The sequence below is a fragment of the Typopeltis vanoorti genome, chromosome 16 (assembly GCF_054136105.1).
Source record: "Typopeltis vanoorti isolate ZY-2024b chromosome 16, IOZ_Tvanoo_1.0, whole genome shotgun sequence".
Taxonomy (NCBI): Eukaryota; Metazoa; Arthropoda; class Arachnida; order Uropygi; family Thelyphonidae; genus Typopeltis; species Typopeltis vanoorti.
In genome coordinates, this window is record NC_143564.1 from 48,448,508 (window position 1) to 48,466,212 (window position 17,705).

Genomic DNA, 17,705 nt, shown 5'->3' on the forward strand with positions numbered 1-17,705 from the left:
TCTGCTTATTGCTTCCAATAAATAATCTGAATTTAATTCATTTCTCTCTCAAAAAAATTCTTCAAGCATGATCAGATTTCTTTTCTTAGAAGTTTTATATCTGTAGCCTTTCTTGGCACAAGCATTTTACATCCACAGCAACTTTAATCTCTAAAAACTATCTCCTTTGACACTCAGTACCAGCGTGCTAAACTTTTGTGTTCTTTTCCCTTCTCATCTGTATGAATGCTAACATTATTATTATCGTTGTTGTTGCAGGGGAACCTACATAGAGTCCTAAGACTCATCGTGGGAGATCCAAACTAACAACGCAATATCTATCGTACTTCTCCTTGAAACTATTAACAGACAGAGCACTCACAACTAACTCAGGAAACTCATTCCATTCATTCACCATTCTCCAAGCGAAAAATCTTGTACTCACGCACTTGCTAACGACACTCTTACCCAACTTCCAGGGATGACCTCTTGTTCTTCCCACTCTAGTCAAGTGCTGAAATATTTCCCCTGCATCAATCCCATAAAATCTCTTAAGTAGCTTAAACGTTTTTATCATATTCCCCCTTTTTCGCCTATCAATCCACAAACTCTCAAACTATCCTCATACGAAGCATTCCACAGACCACTTATCACCTTGATCACTCGCCTCTAGAGCTCTCCACCGCTTTCTCATTCCCCAAAAAAACCCAGGTGACCAGATCTGAGAACAGTATTCCAGATGTGGTATTAAATGCTTTATAATGAGTAATGATAACTCCTTTATCTCTGCTTGTTAGTGCGTTCTCCAATAACCAAGTAATTCTGTTAGCTATACTCTTTAGCAATATGCCCTCTAAACTTCAACAATCTATCTACTACTACCCCTAAATCCCTGGCTTCATCAATTTCATGGAATATAATTTCTTCATTGTGATACACAGCTTGTAATCTTTGTATCCCAAAATGCATAACATGCACCACTTCCCATGGTTTTTCCCATGCACTACTGACTTCTTTACCCCAATTGGAGTAAAAAGAGGTCGTAGTGCACATAAACTAGTTAAGAATCATTTATTAATATCAGCGGCAAAGAGAATACTCAGAGAGGGGAAAAAATAATAAAATGGTGTAAAATGATAACCATGATATTAAAATATAATTGCAGATGAAAAAGAGGTTATGAAAAAAGTATAGAGCGAGCGAGAGGTGGTGGACAGTTGCATGATGAACATAAAGTTAAAGCAAGAAAAGTGAGTAATATACACCATACATAGGTGTAGTAAGTAAGAAACAATTAGAATATGAGAGGAAATTAGCACAACATTCAAGGAACAATCCTAAAGGAATTTTTTTTCGTTATGTGGCCATGATTGTAGACGAATTGTTTTGCTAGATAGAAACAGATGGTATTTAATGTGTATTTTATTAGTGATTCATTTTGTTCAGGTGAATTTTATTCCGAAGGTGATGGAGTGGGTTGAAGAATTAGAAGTAAGTGAAATGGATGTATTTACTCTGGTTGATGAGATTGGAGGATGGAATTTCGCAATGTTTCTTAAGGGAATACGCTAAACAGTAACAGTTCCATTATCGTGGCTTTTTAATGAAAGACTTGCAACTAAAAGTCCCTGGGGAGTGGAAAGAGGGTAAGCTAATGCCACTACTTAAGGGTGGTGGGAGAATGGAGGCATCAAACTATAGACCGGTTTGTATTACTTCTGTGGTTGTTAAGGTAAAGAAATTAGTAGGAGCTCGTATACAGACTGGGTTAAATGAGAATAATATCTTTTATGGATGTCGGCATGGATTTATTAAGGGGCGCTCTAGTCTGTGGACTTTTGTATTATATGTATATAAGATATATTTGTATTAATATAATTAATATATTAATTAATACATTAATTATTTTATTAATATATTAAGAAAATAATTAGTGTATTAATTAATCGTATTAATGTATCATATGGATATCTGTGAACGTTTGTATTATATGTAAATACAGTGTGTAATTTTGTTATATTTTTTATGTAATTGTTATCTCTCTCGATGCTCGATGAGTCTTTGACACCAGGATAGTTACTGTAATAAAAATAATAATAATAAAATAATAATAATAATAATAATAATAATAATAATAATAATCATAATAATCATTTATAACTCCTAGTTGTATAACACAATCATTTAACAATTGTGTTGCATTTATTAGAGTTCCCAATCCTTCATCTGCCTCTCTTTTACCTATTTCCAACATATCTGACATTGACTTGATGTTCTTCTTTGTTTATTTTATAATTTCTGTATACCCAATACGTTATTTCATGTGATCATCACAGACGGGCAGTAGTTTCTGAGATAATACTGCTATCAGGATGATCCCGATGAATCTTTTCTTTGAAAAATCCCCAGAGCCAGAAGTCACGGGGGGGGGGTCAAATCAGGTGAACGAGGCGGCTATGCAGTGGAAGATGGACGGTTGATTATTCTGGCTTCCGTGAAATGTTCTCGAACAAACCCATTAACAGAACAACCGATGTGTGGAGGGGCTCCATTCTTCATGAAAATGACTGAATCCATGCACAAGCGCTGCAGTCGCTGTGGCACAACAACATTGTTTATCCTATCTCAATACTTCTCGGCAATAACTGAGCAGGTCACAGGACCCGTATGACGAATGTCCTTAAGAAAAATGGTTTAATGATAACCGAAGCTGTAAACCCGCAGACAGTAACTGTAGGTGAATGCAAAGGAATTTGTTAGATTGAATGCGGGTTTTGCGTAGCCCAGCAATTATGGATGTTCACAGATCAGTTCAGGTGAAAGTGAGTCTCCGTCACCCCACAAAATCATCCACTGCCGCACATCTTCCAACTGCACTCGAGCAAAGGAATGTTAAAACAAATGTAAGTCGACTTTCAAAGTCCTACGAGCGCAACTCCTGTATCAGGATAATCTTGAATATGTAGTAATGCAGGATCTTCTGTAGAATTTTCCAGATATATGAGTGTGTGTGTCTTGATACAGCATGTGTACTGCAAGAAACAGCGATGTTATTCATGGCCTGTTCCACAACGGCAGTAGGAATTTCATTCACTTCTTGTGAACTGATTGGTTTGTGACCTCTGCCAAGTCAAACTCCCAACGATCCTCTTTCTTTAAAAACACTAATCAATCGTCGCAGAGCATACGGAAATTGTGGACCTCGTCGACATATATTTTGCGACGAAATTCGCAGGATGCAGAAACAGCATTGCAATTGTTTAGGTAGTACTGCTTCAAGAGCAAAACACGTCGGGGCAAGATTAGTGCCAGCAATGTGGACGGTATTAACAACCAGATTGAAGGGAAAATGACGTACCCATCTTTTTAATACATTGCTGCAAAGTTTCTCAGCATTTGGATCACTGGATGGCGCTTCACAAGGCCTTAAACAGGGATACTTTAATTTTGATCACGCTGTATTTATCAGTAAATTTCAGTTAGCAGGAATGTCTGTAATATCCGGACATTGTGTATATGTTGTTATACATAATATTGCTAAATACGTGATTATATATTGTAATAAATTATGATGCAGAAATGTATACTAAAGTGTTTGTTGAAATTCCCTTTTCAGGCATGTTTTGATGAACTCTTACGTTATCCTAAAGAAAAATGAAGATGCATGGAATAAATCATTAATAATGCACACATTTAATATCATTAATAATACACAGAGACACATAAACAGTAGAAAGAAGTTTCGTTTCTAGAAAGTTGAAGATAGAAGAAATGAGGTGGGAAAAAGTTGTCAGGCTATGTACAGTTTATTAAATATAGAAGATAAAAAATTTCATTCGCACTAACAAATGATTGGTATATGAATATTCTAAACACTAAAAAAGACAGTACAATAGCTAAATATATGGCAACTTCAGGGTTTTCCTAATATAAAATATAATGTTGCTGATAATCAAATAATTATAAGCGACCACAAAAGTTAATAACTCAAAGGTCTTAATGTTAGAATATTTAAATGTAAATAGTTATGCTAATAAATATATTTCTAAACTTTAGAATAAATAAACAGAATTTTTCGCAAACAAGAAGAAAAACTTGACTTTTTTAACTAGAAAAATTAAAATAATTGAAAAAAGAAATGAACATTAAAGTCCTTGGACATTATTCACCACTTTGAAAGGTTAAAAATCTTCCTCACTTCAAAAACTGAAGATCTTTTTTTAGTTAAGTGGCGTTATTTTCGAAGCTCAATTGGTTTCAGGTTACTGAGGGAATGACTGACTGTCATACCTAAGAAGAAGAAGAAGAAGAAGCACGCATTTTTTTTTTTTATATATATATAAAATCGCGTCTTTTTAGCTTCCTCGTGAGCAATATATTAATGTTGCTTGGTGGGGAGGTGTTATCGAACGGGTTGCATTATTGTATATTGAGAATTGCATTATTGTATATTGAGAATTGCATTATTGTATATTGGGAACATTTAGCTAAGTTTTCATTTTGTGACTGTGGTTGCAATTTGATGTAAGTCACTACTATGATCATTGTTGGGCAAACGTGCTATTTAATAATACATAAAAACTAAAATAATTTAAAGACGTTAACTGGTATTTTGCCATCAGAGAAAACTACAGAAGATTAAAATTTTCTTACCCACAGAATAGATGAATTGGTAATTCAAACGTATTTCGATTATGGCAAAACTCATGTTTCGAAAAGGTAATTTACAGAAAATAAAAGAACGATGTACAATGACTAATGTATACCATTTACGCTGATAGCTAAAAGCAGGGATTTTCAACCTTTCAGACAGTGCGGGCCGCATTAAACATTTCAATGAAGACCGCGGGCCACTTAGCTATACTGCAGTATTTAGAATTGTAAGATGCTTTCAAGATTCACAAGGAACGCTGTGCATTTGATACTTTACATAAAATTTTATAAAAATAAACAAACTCAGCTATAAGAGCGTAGGTAGGAGTCGTGTTCATGATAAGTAAATACAATGAATACTTGAAAAAATATAATTTAATGAAGAAAACATTCATTTTTTACAATGTCAATGGGACACTTGGCAATGCTTTTCCTCTACAAGCTTGTCGATGTCGGCATCAATGTTGGAAGTCGCTATGCGCAGAGTTTTCTCGAGATGTTGGTCCGTAATCTGAGTTCTTGACTTGAACTTCACATGCTTCATTCTGGAGAAGAACTGCTCACATGTGCTTCCTAACAAAGCGCACAGCTTCAAAGCATACCGGCGAAAATTAGGGAATGCGTTCTCAGAAATGTAGTCTTTGCAAAATGTAAGCAAGGGCAAATTGAATAATTTTTCTCTCAAACAAGAGTTGTTTTTGAGTTCAAGCAGCACCAGTCTGTGCTGAGCCTGGCATTTCGGCAGCATTGATACTGAATGACATTGAAAATAAATCTAAAGAAGACTGCTGGTTACGAAAATCACTAAATCTCTCTTCGAACTCACTTCGCAACACGGTTAATTTTGTAGCGTATTCATCAAGAGACGAACATTTGGGATCAGCGAGAAGCTGAAAATGAGTTAAGTCTTTTTTGCGAGTTGTGCCTCCCAAAGTTTGAACTTGGCCACAAAAGCTTTGATGTGATCAAACAGAGTGTGCACCAGTTGATCTTTGGATTGTAGCAGCGTAATTAAGTCATTCATATGCAACGAGATGTCGGTCACAAAGGCAAAGTCTGTCATTTACTTTGGATCGTTGAACTCCGCAATCGGCTTCCCCTTGGTTTGCATGAACTGCTGCATTTCGTTCCTTAAGTCAAAGACTCTTTTAAGAACCTTCCCTCTGCTCAACCAACGCACATCACTATAATAACCACATCACCGTGATCCGCTTCGCACTCTTGGGTCAAAAACTCTTGGAATTGACAATGATTCAATCCTCTTGCCCTAATAATGTTGACCACAGTCACAATAACGTTCATAACATTCTCAAATCCAATATTTTTCGCTCGCAAATTCTCCTGGTGGATTAAACTGTGGTAATGGACGAAATCTTTTCCTTCTAGTTCCGGTTCTTTCTGTAGCAGCGCAACAAACCCTTCGTTCTTTCCCACCATAGCAGGAGCACCATCAGTTACCACACCCTCGAATTTGGTTAAGCTGAGATCGAAATGCTGGAGCGTTTTCTTGGCAGCTTCAAGAATATCAGTGCCTTTCGTAGTTCACTTCATAGGTACGAGCGCTAGCAGTTCTTCTGTCACAGTGAATATTGTTGATCAATGCCACGGTCAAAGATAGACAGTTGTGCTGTATCCTTCACATCTGTGCTCTCATCTAAAACAAGTAATTATGACGTAAATTCGGACGACGTTTTTTTAAAGTTCCTTCAATGTCATTGGCAAGTTCTTCGACACGTCGTGCTGCAGTTACCCCAGACAAACTCGGTTTTTTAAACATTTCCTTATTATTTGGGCACAGAATATCTCCAGCAGCGATGAGACACTCTTTCACAAACTCGCCGTCCAAGAAAGCTTTTGATTTTTTTAGCAATTTTTTCAGCTATCATATAACTTACTTTGACGCATACTTCGCTTTCTTCCCTCTGCCTTTTAAACGTACCCTGCTGTCATTTTAAATCAATTTGGAGACGGTTCACTTTGTGCACACGAAGCCGCCCTTGAGCGTGATAAATTGGACGCATGCTTTGTCTCATAATGTCGTTTTATATTGTATTCTTTTCATACTGACACTGACTCACGACAAACTAAACACACTGGCTTATCGTCGATCGGCACAAAAAAAATAAAAAATAAAAAAATACAAAGTGTTCCACTTTTCATTAACAACCCGACAAGAATCGCTTGATTTACGCTTTTTACTCGTAGTCGCCATAGTGATGGAAGGTGAACCCAAAAAATGATCCAAAATGGCCGTGTAACAGTTATTATCCACTGAATATGTCTCACACTAATGAAAAAAGTCTGTAATATAAAACCACAATAGGCTATGGCTAACACGACGAACCTGCGTGTTCACGACTGACTGACTGTGGATGAGATCCTCTTGTATTTATATGAAAATAACGAAGTATCGAGAACCTTCGAGGTGTATCTGGAAGGCACCAGACAGCGCATTTGAACGAACTACTGCTTCAGTCATCTACCTGCGACGTGAGTACTAGTACTAAGTGCCGCTTGGCGCTGGTAGATGGCTTAAGAAGCATGTCTATTTAATATTTATTTTTATAGGATTATATGTAAAGTATCAAATGCACAGCGTTCCTTGTGAATCTGGATAGCATCTTACAATTCTAAATACCGCAGTATAGTTTAGTGGCCCGCGGGCTTCATTGAAATTATTTTTTATTTAATCGCGTTTTAATGTTAAGTAGTTATTTTTTCAAAATGGCCGGTGGGCCACTGCAAAGAGCTCCACGGACCATGCGTTGAAGATCCCTGGCTTGAAGTAAGTTTTCTCTATTTCAATGATTAATATCCAGATTTGAATTATTTTGAGTTATGTAATAATAGACAAAATTTTAGAAAGTTCTGGTAATTGGACCCTTGAAAAGAAAAAATATTACTTTACCACCCAAAAGATAATTGAAAAATGACATAATTAAATAAAATAAAATATTTGATAAAATAAAATAAATTAACATATAAAATAAAATATTATATTTGATTAAAATAAAATTTAAAAAAATTGCTTAAATATAAAGAGCCAACAGGCTTCATTTCGGCGATATAAACACTATTTAAATTAAGGGGATATTAAATCCCACATTGTTTTAAAACCGAATAAGAAACTCAGAGATTGGAATCAGAGAGTTTCATGCCGAATATAGTAAACTATAAAAATATCGAGGAATACTAGCGTGAGCTAATGCAAGTAGTCCTAGTACGTCGTACAATACCGAGCAACTCGTTGCAAAGGTGAGTAAAGTTCTGATCGCTATTCTTTGGTATTTTCCATAATGTAAATACACACTTCCTAGGAAATGTATGCTGTTATTACATTATGATAGGAGGTCACTACCCAGACCGGTTTCAGCCTTTTTTGAGGTTTCATCAGTGAGTAGCTAGACCAAATTAATACCAAAGGGTATAGCGAAAAGAACTTATGTACTAGGACTACTTGCATTAGCTCACACTAGTATTCGCCGATATTTTTATAGTTTACTATATTCAGCATGAAACTCTCTGATTCCAATCTCTGAGTTTCTTATTCGGTTTTAAAACAATGTGGCATTTAATATCCCCTTAATTAAAAAAATAATTAATTAATTAAAATAAATCAAAACATAATTGAAAAATCACGTGCTGTCCGAGCTTCTGTGAATTCTGTTATAGCAGTGAAACGGCATAATCACATCATAAGTAAAATTATTTATTCATCTAGTTTCCAACGCACCATGGCGAACTTCAAATGAATAAAATAATAACAGCCATTGGAAGATCAATAGGATATTTCACTCTTGAGTAGAAAAGAAATTCCTTCGATTCACTTCATGATTTTATATGAACTTTTTCAGTTGAAAGCGACTTAATTGATCTCATAGAGGCGGAAAAGTTTTTCCTCCAAGAAACTCTGATTTTTTTATTAGGAACTCAAGCAGATCGCTAGAGAACACAAGAAATTTACAGATAACTAATATTATTGGCAGGTGAGTAGATCGCTTTGCGGGCAGATAGAGGACTGTATAGTAGAGATGATAGCATGAGAGGAGGGATGTCCTCCCGTCATCAGTCCAGCTATCATATAATAAAATACACATCATTTAGAAAACATAAATATAAAATTAAGATGAAAAGCCAAACGGCTGTTTTTTTCTGGCGAAGTTAATTAAATTAAGGGGATAAAAATCCCTTATTATTTACGCTTGGATTCGCTGATAGTTCTTCGGCATGAAACTCTTAGATCGTAGTTTTCGATCTTAGAGTTTCGCATACTGGCTGTAAAATAATAAGGGATTTTTATCCCCTTAATTCAATTAACTTCGCCAAAAAAATAAAATAAAATAAAAAATAGCCGTTTGGCTTTTCATCTTAGTTATAATATATGAGCACACCTTTCTGGCATTCGTATAATGAAGGTGTGTAAGTTCTTTTCACTTAAACTTTGATATCATCCAGGTCTACCTACTCACTGATGAGACCTCAAAAAAAGATTGAAACTGGTCTGGGTAGTGACCTCTCCTCATAATGTAAAGCAGTATTACATCTCCTAGGATGTGTGTTTTTACATTATGAGAAAATATCAAGGATAGTGAGGGAGCTTGCTCCACCTTTGCTTCGAGTTGCCTTGGTGTTGTACTACTAGGTGATCACTTACGCTTGGATTCGCCGATAGTTCTTCGGCATGAAACTCTTAGATCGTAGTTTTCGATCTTAGAGTTTCGCATACTGGCTGTAAAATAATAAGGGATTTTTATGCTCTTAATTTAAATAAAAATAAAATTGTTTTTAACACAACCACTAACGTAAACGGAATCGTTCTTAACTTAATAGAGTGAAATTGTCTGCGATGTCTTCATTCTTCATTATTAATATACACTACTTGGAAAGAAGGAAGTCAACGGACAACATAATGTGGAGAACAAACAGCCATTGCGCCTGCCTTAATGAGATGCAGGACCTTCTTCTGCTGTGATGAATGTAACAATCCTAGGGAGGGAGCATGCTTTCTACAAGCATACAATAGTGATCAATGGGAATTTTGGACCATTCTTCCTGTAAGCATGTAATGAGATACTGGACAGTTGTGGGACAGATGTCCCTTGACCTCATCCCATGCTCCAGTTCATCCCACAGATGTTCAATAGGGTTGAGATCGGGATTATGTGGAGGCCAGTCAAATGTGATGACGTTCACGTCCACAAACCGCGCAGTTTCAGCAGCAGCAGCCTTGTGAAAGGGTGCATAGTTTTGCTGAAGGAGATAATGATCAGTTCCGTAGAAACGCCGCAAAGAAAAAAACATTGCATTGTCCAGAATGTTCAGATATCTTTCGCAGTTCAATATTCATGATACTACAAACAAAGGTACGAGACCAAACAAGTCAAAAGAGGACCGTGCCATCACACCACCTCCGAATTTCGTAGTTTGGGTTACCCATTTACTAGATATATTGAGTACAGCAGGATTCGTCGTTTCATACCAGAAGCTTCGATATCCCACTGTACATTTGCTCTTTGCACCACTGAAAACGATGCTGCATGTTAGTTCGGGCAATGTGGGGTCTAGAATATTGCGGCCCTTTCACGAAAACCCATGTTGTGAACCTCAGTTCTAAATGTGCAGATTCCTGTTCCAGTCGATGAACATAACTCCATATTCAACGTGCCGACCGATATATGACGGTTTTTTAGATTTTAGATATTATCCTTCGTAGCACCCATCCCCCCCCCTACGGTCACGTTAGGTGAGTGTGGTGAGTCGTACACTGAGGACAGCACTTGCAGTTGACTCCCTGCACCTCCATCTTAGTATGGTATCACTGATTGTTGATACCATATTAAGATGGAATAGCCCAATTTTTCAACAATTTTCGTAACAGCTAGGTCTGCAACATTCCTATCACCACGCCTCTATCGATACCGTCAGTTTCCTTCTTATGTCATTTCACCAGAACGCAGTTGCACTGACTTGGGAGCATCATATTCCTCCAGTTTATAAAGACTACAAAGACGTAACTCGTTACATGTTACGATGCGCCTTGTCCATGAGGTGTATCCGTTGACTTCTTTCCAACCAGAGTGTGACATATGTCATATATAGTATGTCACACAAAAAAAGCACTGAACATAACTACAACGATATATGTTATGGAGTAAACGGATCTCGAAGTTCATTCCACCACCTCATGTGTCATATGCCATGTCGTATATGACATACGTCACACACTGCTTGGAAAGAAGTCAACGGATACACCTCATGGACAATATATCATTGTATACCTTCTGTATACCAGGGTGCCATTTTTCGGCCATCTGTTGGACAAATTGTTGAAAAATTGGGTCATCCTAGGTAAACAATCAGAGTAAACTGCAAGTGTTATCTGCAATGTACGACCCACCACACTCACCGAACATGACCGTAGGGTACTATGAAGGAAAATATCTGAAAACCGCCATTCGTATGCCGACAATTTGAATGCGGATCGACTGGAACACGAATTTACGCATTTAAAACTGAGGCTGTTTCCGTGGCAGGACCGCAATACCCTACAAAAAAGAGCTTACAATGGGACATCGAAGCTTGTCAAATGTTATGAGCGATGAATCCCACTACATCCTCTGTCTAGAAGATGGATGGATGGGTGTGGGTGTGGAGGATGCCCAGTGAACTTCTCTTACGACAGTGAGATCTCAACTATAAAATTCAGAGGTGGTGGAGATGGTATTATTTCCTGGTTTGTTCTTGGACCTCTGTTTGTGGTATCATGAATATTAAACTCTGAGAGGTATCTGAACATCCTGGAAAATACAATGTTTCCCACTTTGTGGCGTCTCTATGGAACTGAGCATTGTCTCCTTCCACGAGAGAATGACCCATGTTAAGGCTGCTGTTTGTAACTACGTGGTTTTGGGGCATGAATGTTCCCACATTTCACTGGCTTCCACATAGACCTGATCTCATCCCTACTGAACGTCTGTGGGATGAACTGAAGCATCGGAAGAGGTCAATGGGCCTCCTGCTGAGAACAACCCAGACCTCGTTACATGACTACAGGAAGAATGGTCAAAATTCCCATTGATCGCCATCCTACGCTTGTGTAAAGAATGTGTCCTAGGATTTCTGCAGTCCTCACGGCCAAAGGAGGTCTATATCTTATTGAACTGGTCCCCATGGCTGTTTCTTCACCTCACTATGGTGTCCATCGACCTCTCTCCAAGCAATGTATTTTCATAACATTGCTATAAACGAGAATATGTTTTTGCTAGTTAGCATTTTCTCTAATGATTTTAGGATCTATCATTGAGGGATAGAGTTAAATGTTTTCTTGTAGTGTATCCATGCCATATTCATTTTGCGTCTTTTCGAATTTTTGAGGATCATTTTATCAATATCAAGTTTTTCATATTTACCTGTTTTAAAACCATGATTTTTCAGTAGAATTAATTTAATTGTCCGAATAGTAATGTCATGCGGAATTTTCTATAAATGCTGTTAACCACTTAAATGTAGTTGACAAACAGATAATTAAATACTTGCCCAGATATTCTACCTCGAATACTTCAATCCGTCTTCGATTGAGCCTAACTGCAACAAATAATTAAATTATTTTGCCATTCGATTGTGTAGATTGGTTATATGGTTTAGCCATAATTAATTGGTCTCTGCCATGTATTTGCACTTTAGTTTTCAATTTTTTATCATGTGAATTGATTCCATCTGATGCCATCTTGATTTGATTGACCATAATATCATTTAATACAAGCATCCAACTTGCCACTCAATCAACAGGAATGTTAGAATGACAAAAGACGCCTTGGTATTGTGGGAAGTAATTGAGTGAAACAGTACTGGAAAAGTTTAAAATTAATATTTAATTCTTCCAATATTTCGTCTCAGTTACAGGACATTGTCACAGAGTACAAGATAACACTTGTAACACACACAGAATGAGACAAAAAAGTAAAACACTCATCATCATCATCATCATCATCATCATCATCATCATCATCATACGTATCAAGGATTTAGGCCTAGTATGGCCTGTTCCGGCCTTAGAAGTCATCGTTGAATCGTTTAAGAGGACGTCCTGGTTTTCTTTTTCCTAATGGCTTGTACTTTAAGGCTTGTACTTTAAAACACTTGAACAAAAAACTATAACTAGATTGGACGTCTTCTATAGACTCCGTCGCCTGCCTAGGATCTAAACTGGGATCTCGAAGTATTAGTGTTTCCCATATATTTGGATGTTTTATGCAGCTATATTTATTTAAATTAGGATGATTTTTAAAATCATCCGCAGCAGATTCTAAAAACAGTCTTTTTCTTCTAAATGTACTGTGATGGAACATGATAGTGATAGTCTTTTTTCAATTGATTATGCGAGGCAGACGCAAAACATGGACTGCAAGGCCCATTTGCTATAGTCATGAATATAGATGTAAGTTTTGCGTTCGTTCATGCTGATAGAACAGATTTTCCTAATTTGCAGGAAAAGGGAGAGGGTGAAGTTGGTCCTTAGTGGAGCATATAAAAATAGTTAGTTTTAAGCGGCGTTTGTAAGTTGTCCAAAAATTCTATTTCTTTAAGATTCTGACCATTTCTCATGATATGCCTCGAACATAAGGGATGAAGATAGCATTAGTATAAAATCTTTATGGAGAAAAGATCGAAACTGTTTGGGATAATTAAAAGGATTGATTATTTTTTTGATAATGTGGGAACTGTAGCCATCAGATAAGGTGTACTATATATGATTGATTTCTGCTGTACGAGCGGATTCACTGGAACAAGAGTTATAGGCTCTATTGGTAAGTCTTTTAATGATATCATATTGTTGTGTATTTGTGGGTGATGGGAAAGTTTGTGGATGTACATGAACTCATTTATGCAACCATATTTATTCAAATTTGACTGAGTTTTAAGAGCAACGACAGCAGATTCTAAAAACATCATTTTCTTCTAAATATACTATAATGGAACATGGTTGTCATTTTCTTATTGATTCTGTATTTATCTAATTGCTACAGTTTCCACAGCATCATAAAATAAAATAATAATCAATCATTCCGCAGTCCACAACTTTCTCTTCGGAAAGATTTTAGCAATGCTATCAACAACAACAACAACCATGGATTCAATGCCCGTAAGTGTCTGATGCCATCTTGATAAGATTGTTCCATTGCATTCGAATTTGTGCAAGATGACTCAGTTTGTATAGAGTTTCAGCACCATTTTCACAAAGTCATCGCCCCATTCTATGTTTAGTGTTCCTCTTTTGTTCTTTCATCCCAAACAGCAGCGTTTTTAATTTCCTCTCATCATTCATTCATTCTACATATATAGCCAAATAGACGTAATTTCCTTTTGACTATTTTCTGGATCAAACTTTCTTTTGGTTGTATTCGTCTATAGATTTCCTCATTGTTCACTTTCTGGATCCAGATTCTCAAGATAAACTTTCTATAGCACTTCCTTTCACATGCTAATATCCTCCTTTCAGATTCTCTAAGGAGTACCCAGGCCTCACATCCACTGAAAATGTTGCTGAAGATACAGGTTTCCGCAATGCGCAGTTTAGTTTATATCTTTATAGCTCGACTCTTCCATATTTTGCCCATGTCTTTTAAGATAGCTGTTGCTCTCTTGCTATTCTAATTTTTTACTTCTTTTTTGGCTCCAAGTCATGCGTCATGTGGCATCCAAGATATATGAAGTGTTCCACATTCATTTTCCAGTTGAAATCCTTCAATTGTAACTTTGTTCAGTAACTCCTGTTGTCCAAATATCATTGACTAAATGTCAATTTTTTTCACAATTGACATTTAGTCCATATCCTTTCCCTTCTGCATATAGTATTTGCAGTGTCTGTCTGTTCCAGCCTTGGTGCATCTTCTTCAATCAGGACGTCATCTTCAAAGCAGAGGTAGTTTATTCTCATGCCATTTATTGAAATGTCTCCACCTTCTTCTTTAATCTCATCTAGTGTTCTTCCCAGATGATGAAGTTGATTGGTGATATTGGGTCCCCTTGTCTTGTGCCTTGACCAGTGGCAAACCAATCTCCAGTCACACCTGCTATCCTGACTGTTGCTTGTGCTTGGCTGTTTATATCTTTCAACAGGCGGATCAATTTATTGTCCACACCATAGGATTCCAAGACTGCCCATGTTATATTTTGATCAATATTATCAAAGGCGTTTTGGAAGTCTACGGAATAGCAGGATATCTTTTTGTTCTTTCTTCGAGCTTTCTTTGCTATTAGTCTTAGTGCGTATTTGTTGCACTACACTTAGATCTTTTTCGAAATCCGGCTTGCTCATCAGGAAGATGTGCCTGTATATGACCTTTCAGGCGTTCTGTAAGTATTTTCATCAGCTATCAGTAATGCTATCACCTTCTCCTATTTTCTAGGCGCATCAGAAAAAAAAATAGCAATATGCTTTTATCCACTCCACTAAAGAGCAAATTCCTCCTCTCTCAATTCCTAAAGGCCTACTATAGACACAAAGGAAGATCAGCTTCCATCCGAATAAAAAAACTTAAAAAATACATCAGCACTCATGACCATGATCAATCGGACTTGCAGGCTATGCTTCAGATACACCTCACAGAATCAATTGGCAAAAAGACCTCCATACTCTATTATATAAATTTAGAAGAGAGAGAGAGAGAGAGAGGGGGAGAGACTGTTTCTAGGATCTGCTGCTACTCTTTAAAATCAACCTAATTTAAATGAATATGGTTACATAAATCTTTCTAAAATATGGGAAAAGTTAATCTTCGAGATCTACATTCTAGGCTGCCAACAGGTGTCCATGGAGGGCGCCCCATCTAGTTAGGTCTCGTCTTTTGTCCATCTGTTTTACTTAATTTTGTGTTGCCTTTGTGGATGTACTACAAGTCTCATGTTGTACCTCCTGACAATGTCCCTGTAACCGAGACGAAATATTGGAAGAATTAAATATTATTTTTAATCCTTTCCCAGTGCTGTTTGACTCCATGTAACTTCTAACAAGAGCCTCTCCTATCATTTAAGCCTTATCACAGGAATAATGAATTAATATCAATGCTAGTGAACCAAATTTAAAGCAAATGGAAGTTGCTTTGTAACAAACAGTTGTAAAACCATGACAGAATGTCTGGAAAAGGCCGAGAAAATAAGTATGAAAGACCAAGATATGCATTTCTCCACACATGCCGAAATTCATGCTCAGATGAATTTATTGATGAAATTAATAAATTTGAAATTACCTTTCTTACAAATTTATAACAACTTGCACATCTGTAAGATAGTCTTACTACTTTCAGAATTTTCAGTACCAATAGAAATTTTATTTCCAAAAAGTATTTAAACCTCAAGAAGAGGAACTAAGGTCTATCAGCATTCCTTCCAATTATTACATTCCATATAGTGATTTGCTTTCTATCGCCTATAAGGTAAACAATACATTTGTACAAAAATTAAATAGCAAAGTTCAAACTGGTATACCGAGAAAGAGCTAGATTTGCTTCCTTCGGTGTTTTCCTAGTGTTGGATTTCTCTTGATATGGAGAGGAAGAAAATGGGGGAAAGAACTGAAACATCTGCCAAATAATCATTCATTGATATAAACCGAAAAGATGATAGAATAAAGCGGAGCTATTGTAATTTCATAATCCTACATATAAATGTTGGTATATATGTGCTTCTTTTAGACAATTATACCCGTTACATATAATACTGCTGTTGACACCATAAAGGAAATTTATACATTAATCGACTACTAACCTTCGGTCATAAAGAATTTTAGAACGACTCGCATTTTCACTCAGGAAAGACGGTTTTTAAACATACACTATGCTGACAAGAGTATTTGGACACCTAGTTGTGGCCAAAATGTGCGTTTCAATTACATTTCTAATATTCAGTTGGACCACCTTTGGCCTGAATGACGGCCGGTGTGGTCTGGAGCCAATTCGGCGTTCTAATTCTTCTCAAACATGTTCAGTGGGGTTGAGGTCTGGACTTTGAGCGGGCCAATCAAACACTTCAAAGTTGTTTTGTGAAAACAACTTTGAGGTGTTTGCAGTATAGTATGGCATGAAGCGTTATGAGCTTATACATGCACGGGTCATCGCCGACAGCGTCGGAAGCATAAAGTTGTCCATAATATCTAGGTAGCCCAAAACCATTACCAAACCGAAACACCCCATACCATTGTCCAGCCTCCACCAAACTTGACAGTTGGAATGATGTAGTCCTACCGAAAGCGTTCCTCGGGTAATCTTCAGATTCAATCACGACCATTAGAGTGATCTATCGCTCCACGGACCCATTTTTCAATCATCGTACAGTCCAGAAAGATATGAAAGACAGCAGTCCAAACATCGTTTGGCGTTGGGGGGGGCAAAGTGTGACTTGTTCGCAGTAGCCCTTCTGTAGTAACCTAAGGCATGGAACTCTCTGTTAACACTTCTAGCACTGACAGATGTCCTTTCAGCATATTCCAGGTTGACTGCGAGGTCCGCCGCTGATGTCGTGAAAAGGAGGTAGTTCATTCTCGACTCCACTGGTAGGCAACCAGAGATAGCTCGTCTGAAACTATCGCTAATTATAATCGATATTCGATGAATAGACGACTGACAAATGTTGCTGTCTTTTGGTCCTAACCCTAACACAATATGTTATTTCTCAAACAGCGTAGGTTCTACAGTCGATTCCTTGAGTTTACGGAACAAAAAACAACCCGAGTTTCTGAGAGAAAAAACCCACTTGCCATTGCCAGAAATTGAATAACTCGGAAAAAAGTCGACAAAAACTCGCCTAGTTGGTGACTAGAATCGAACCTCAGTTATATTTCGGGCTGCCTAACACAAATAATGAAACACCACTTCCAACGAACTACACAGACCCTATATATGAATTATATAAATATATAATGTAATAATAAAAATTACTATTATTAAAGATATTAGTATTGTTATTATTGAAGTTAAAAAAAAAAAAAACAGGAGGCACCATAATCACTCTAACAGTAAGTCAACAAGTGTTTGTACTCTTCTGAGAATCAAGCTATTTTAGTGAAATCTGCTATC

The 17,705-nt window shown here is 37.0% G+C and overlaps 1 protein-coding gene across 1 annotated transcript in view; it reads left to right on the top strand.

The window, feature by feature from the left end:
• Positions 1–3,828, top strand: part of LOC150098007 (uncharacterized) — a 134,116-nt gene extending 130,288 nt beyond the window's left edge. Inside the window, exon 6 of the mRNA XM_090406389.1 lies at positions 3,596–3,828. Coding sequence (XP_090262515.1) covers positions 3,596–3,637 — 42 coding nt within the window. The 3' untranslated portion in view covers positions 3,638–3,828. The remainder of the gene's footprint in view (positions 1–3,595) is intronic.
• Positions 3,829–17,705: the final 13,877 nt, after the last annotated feature.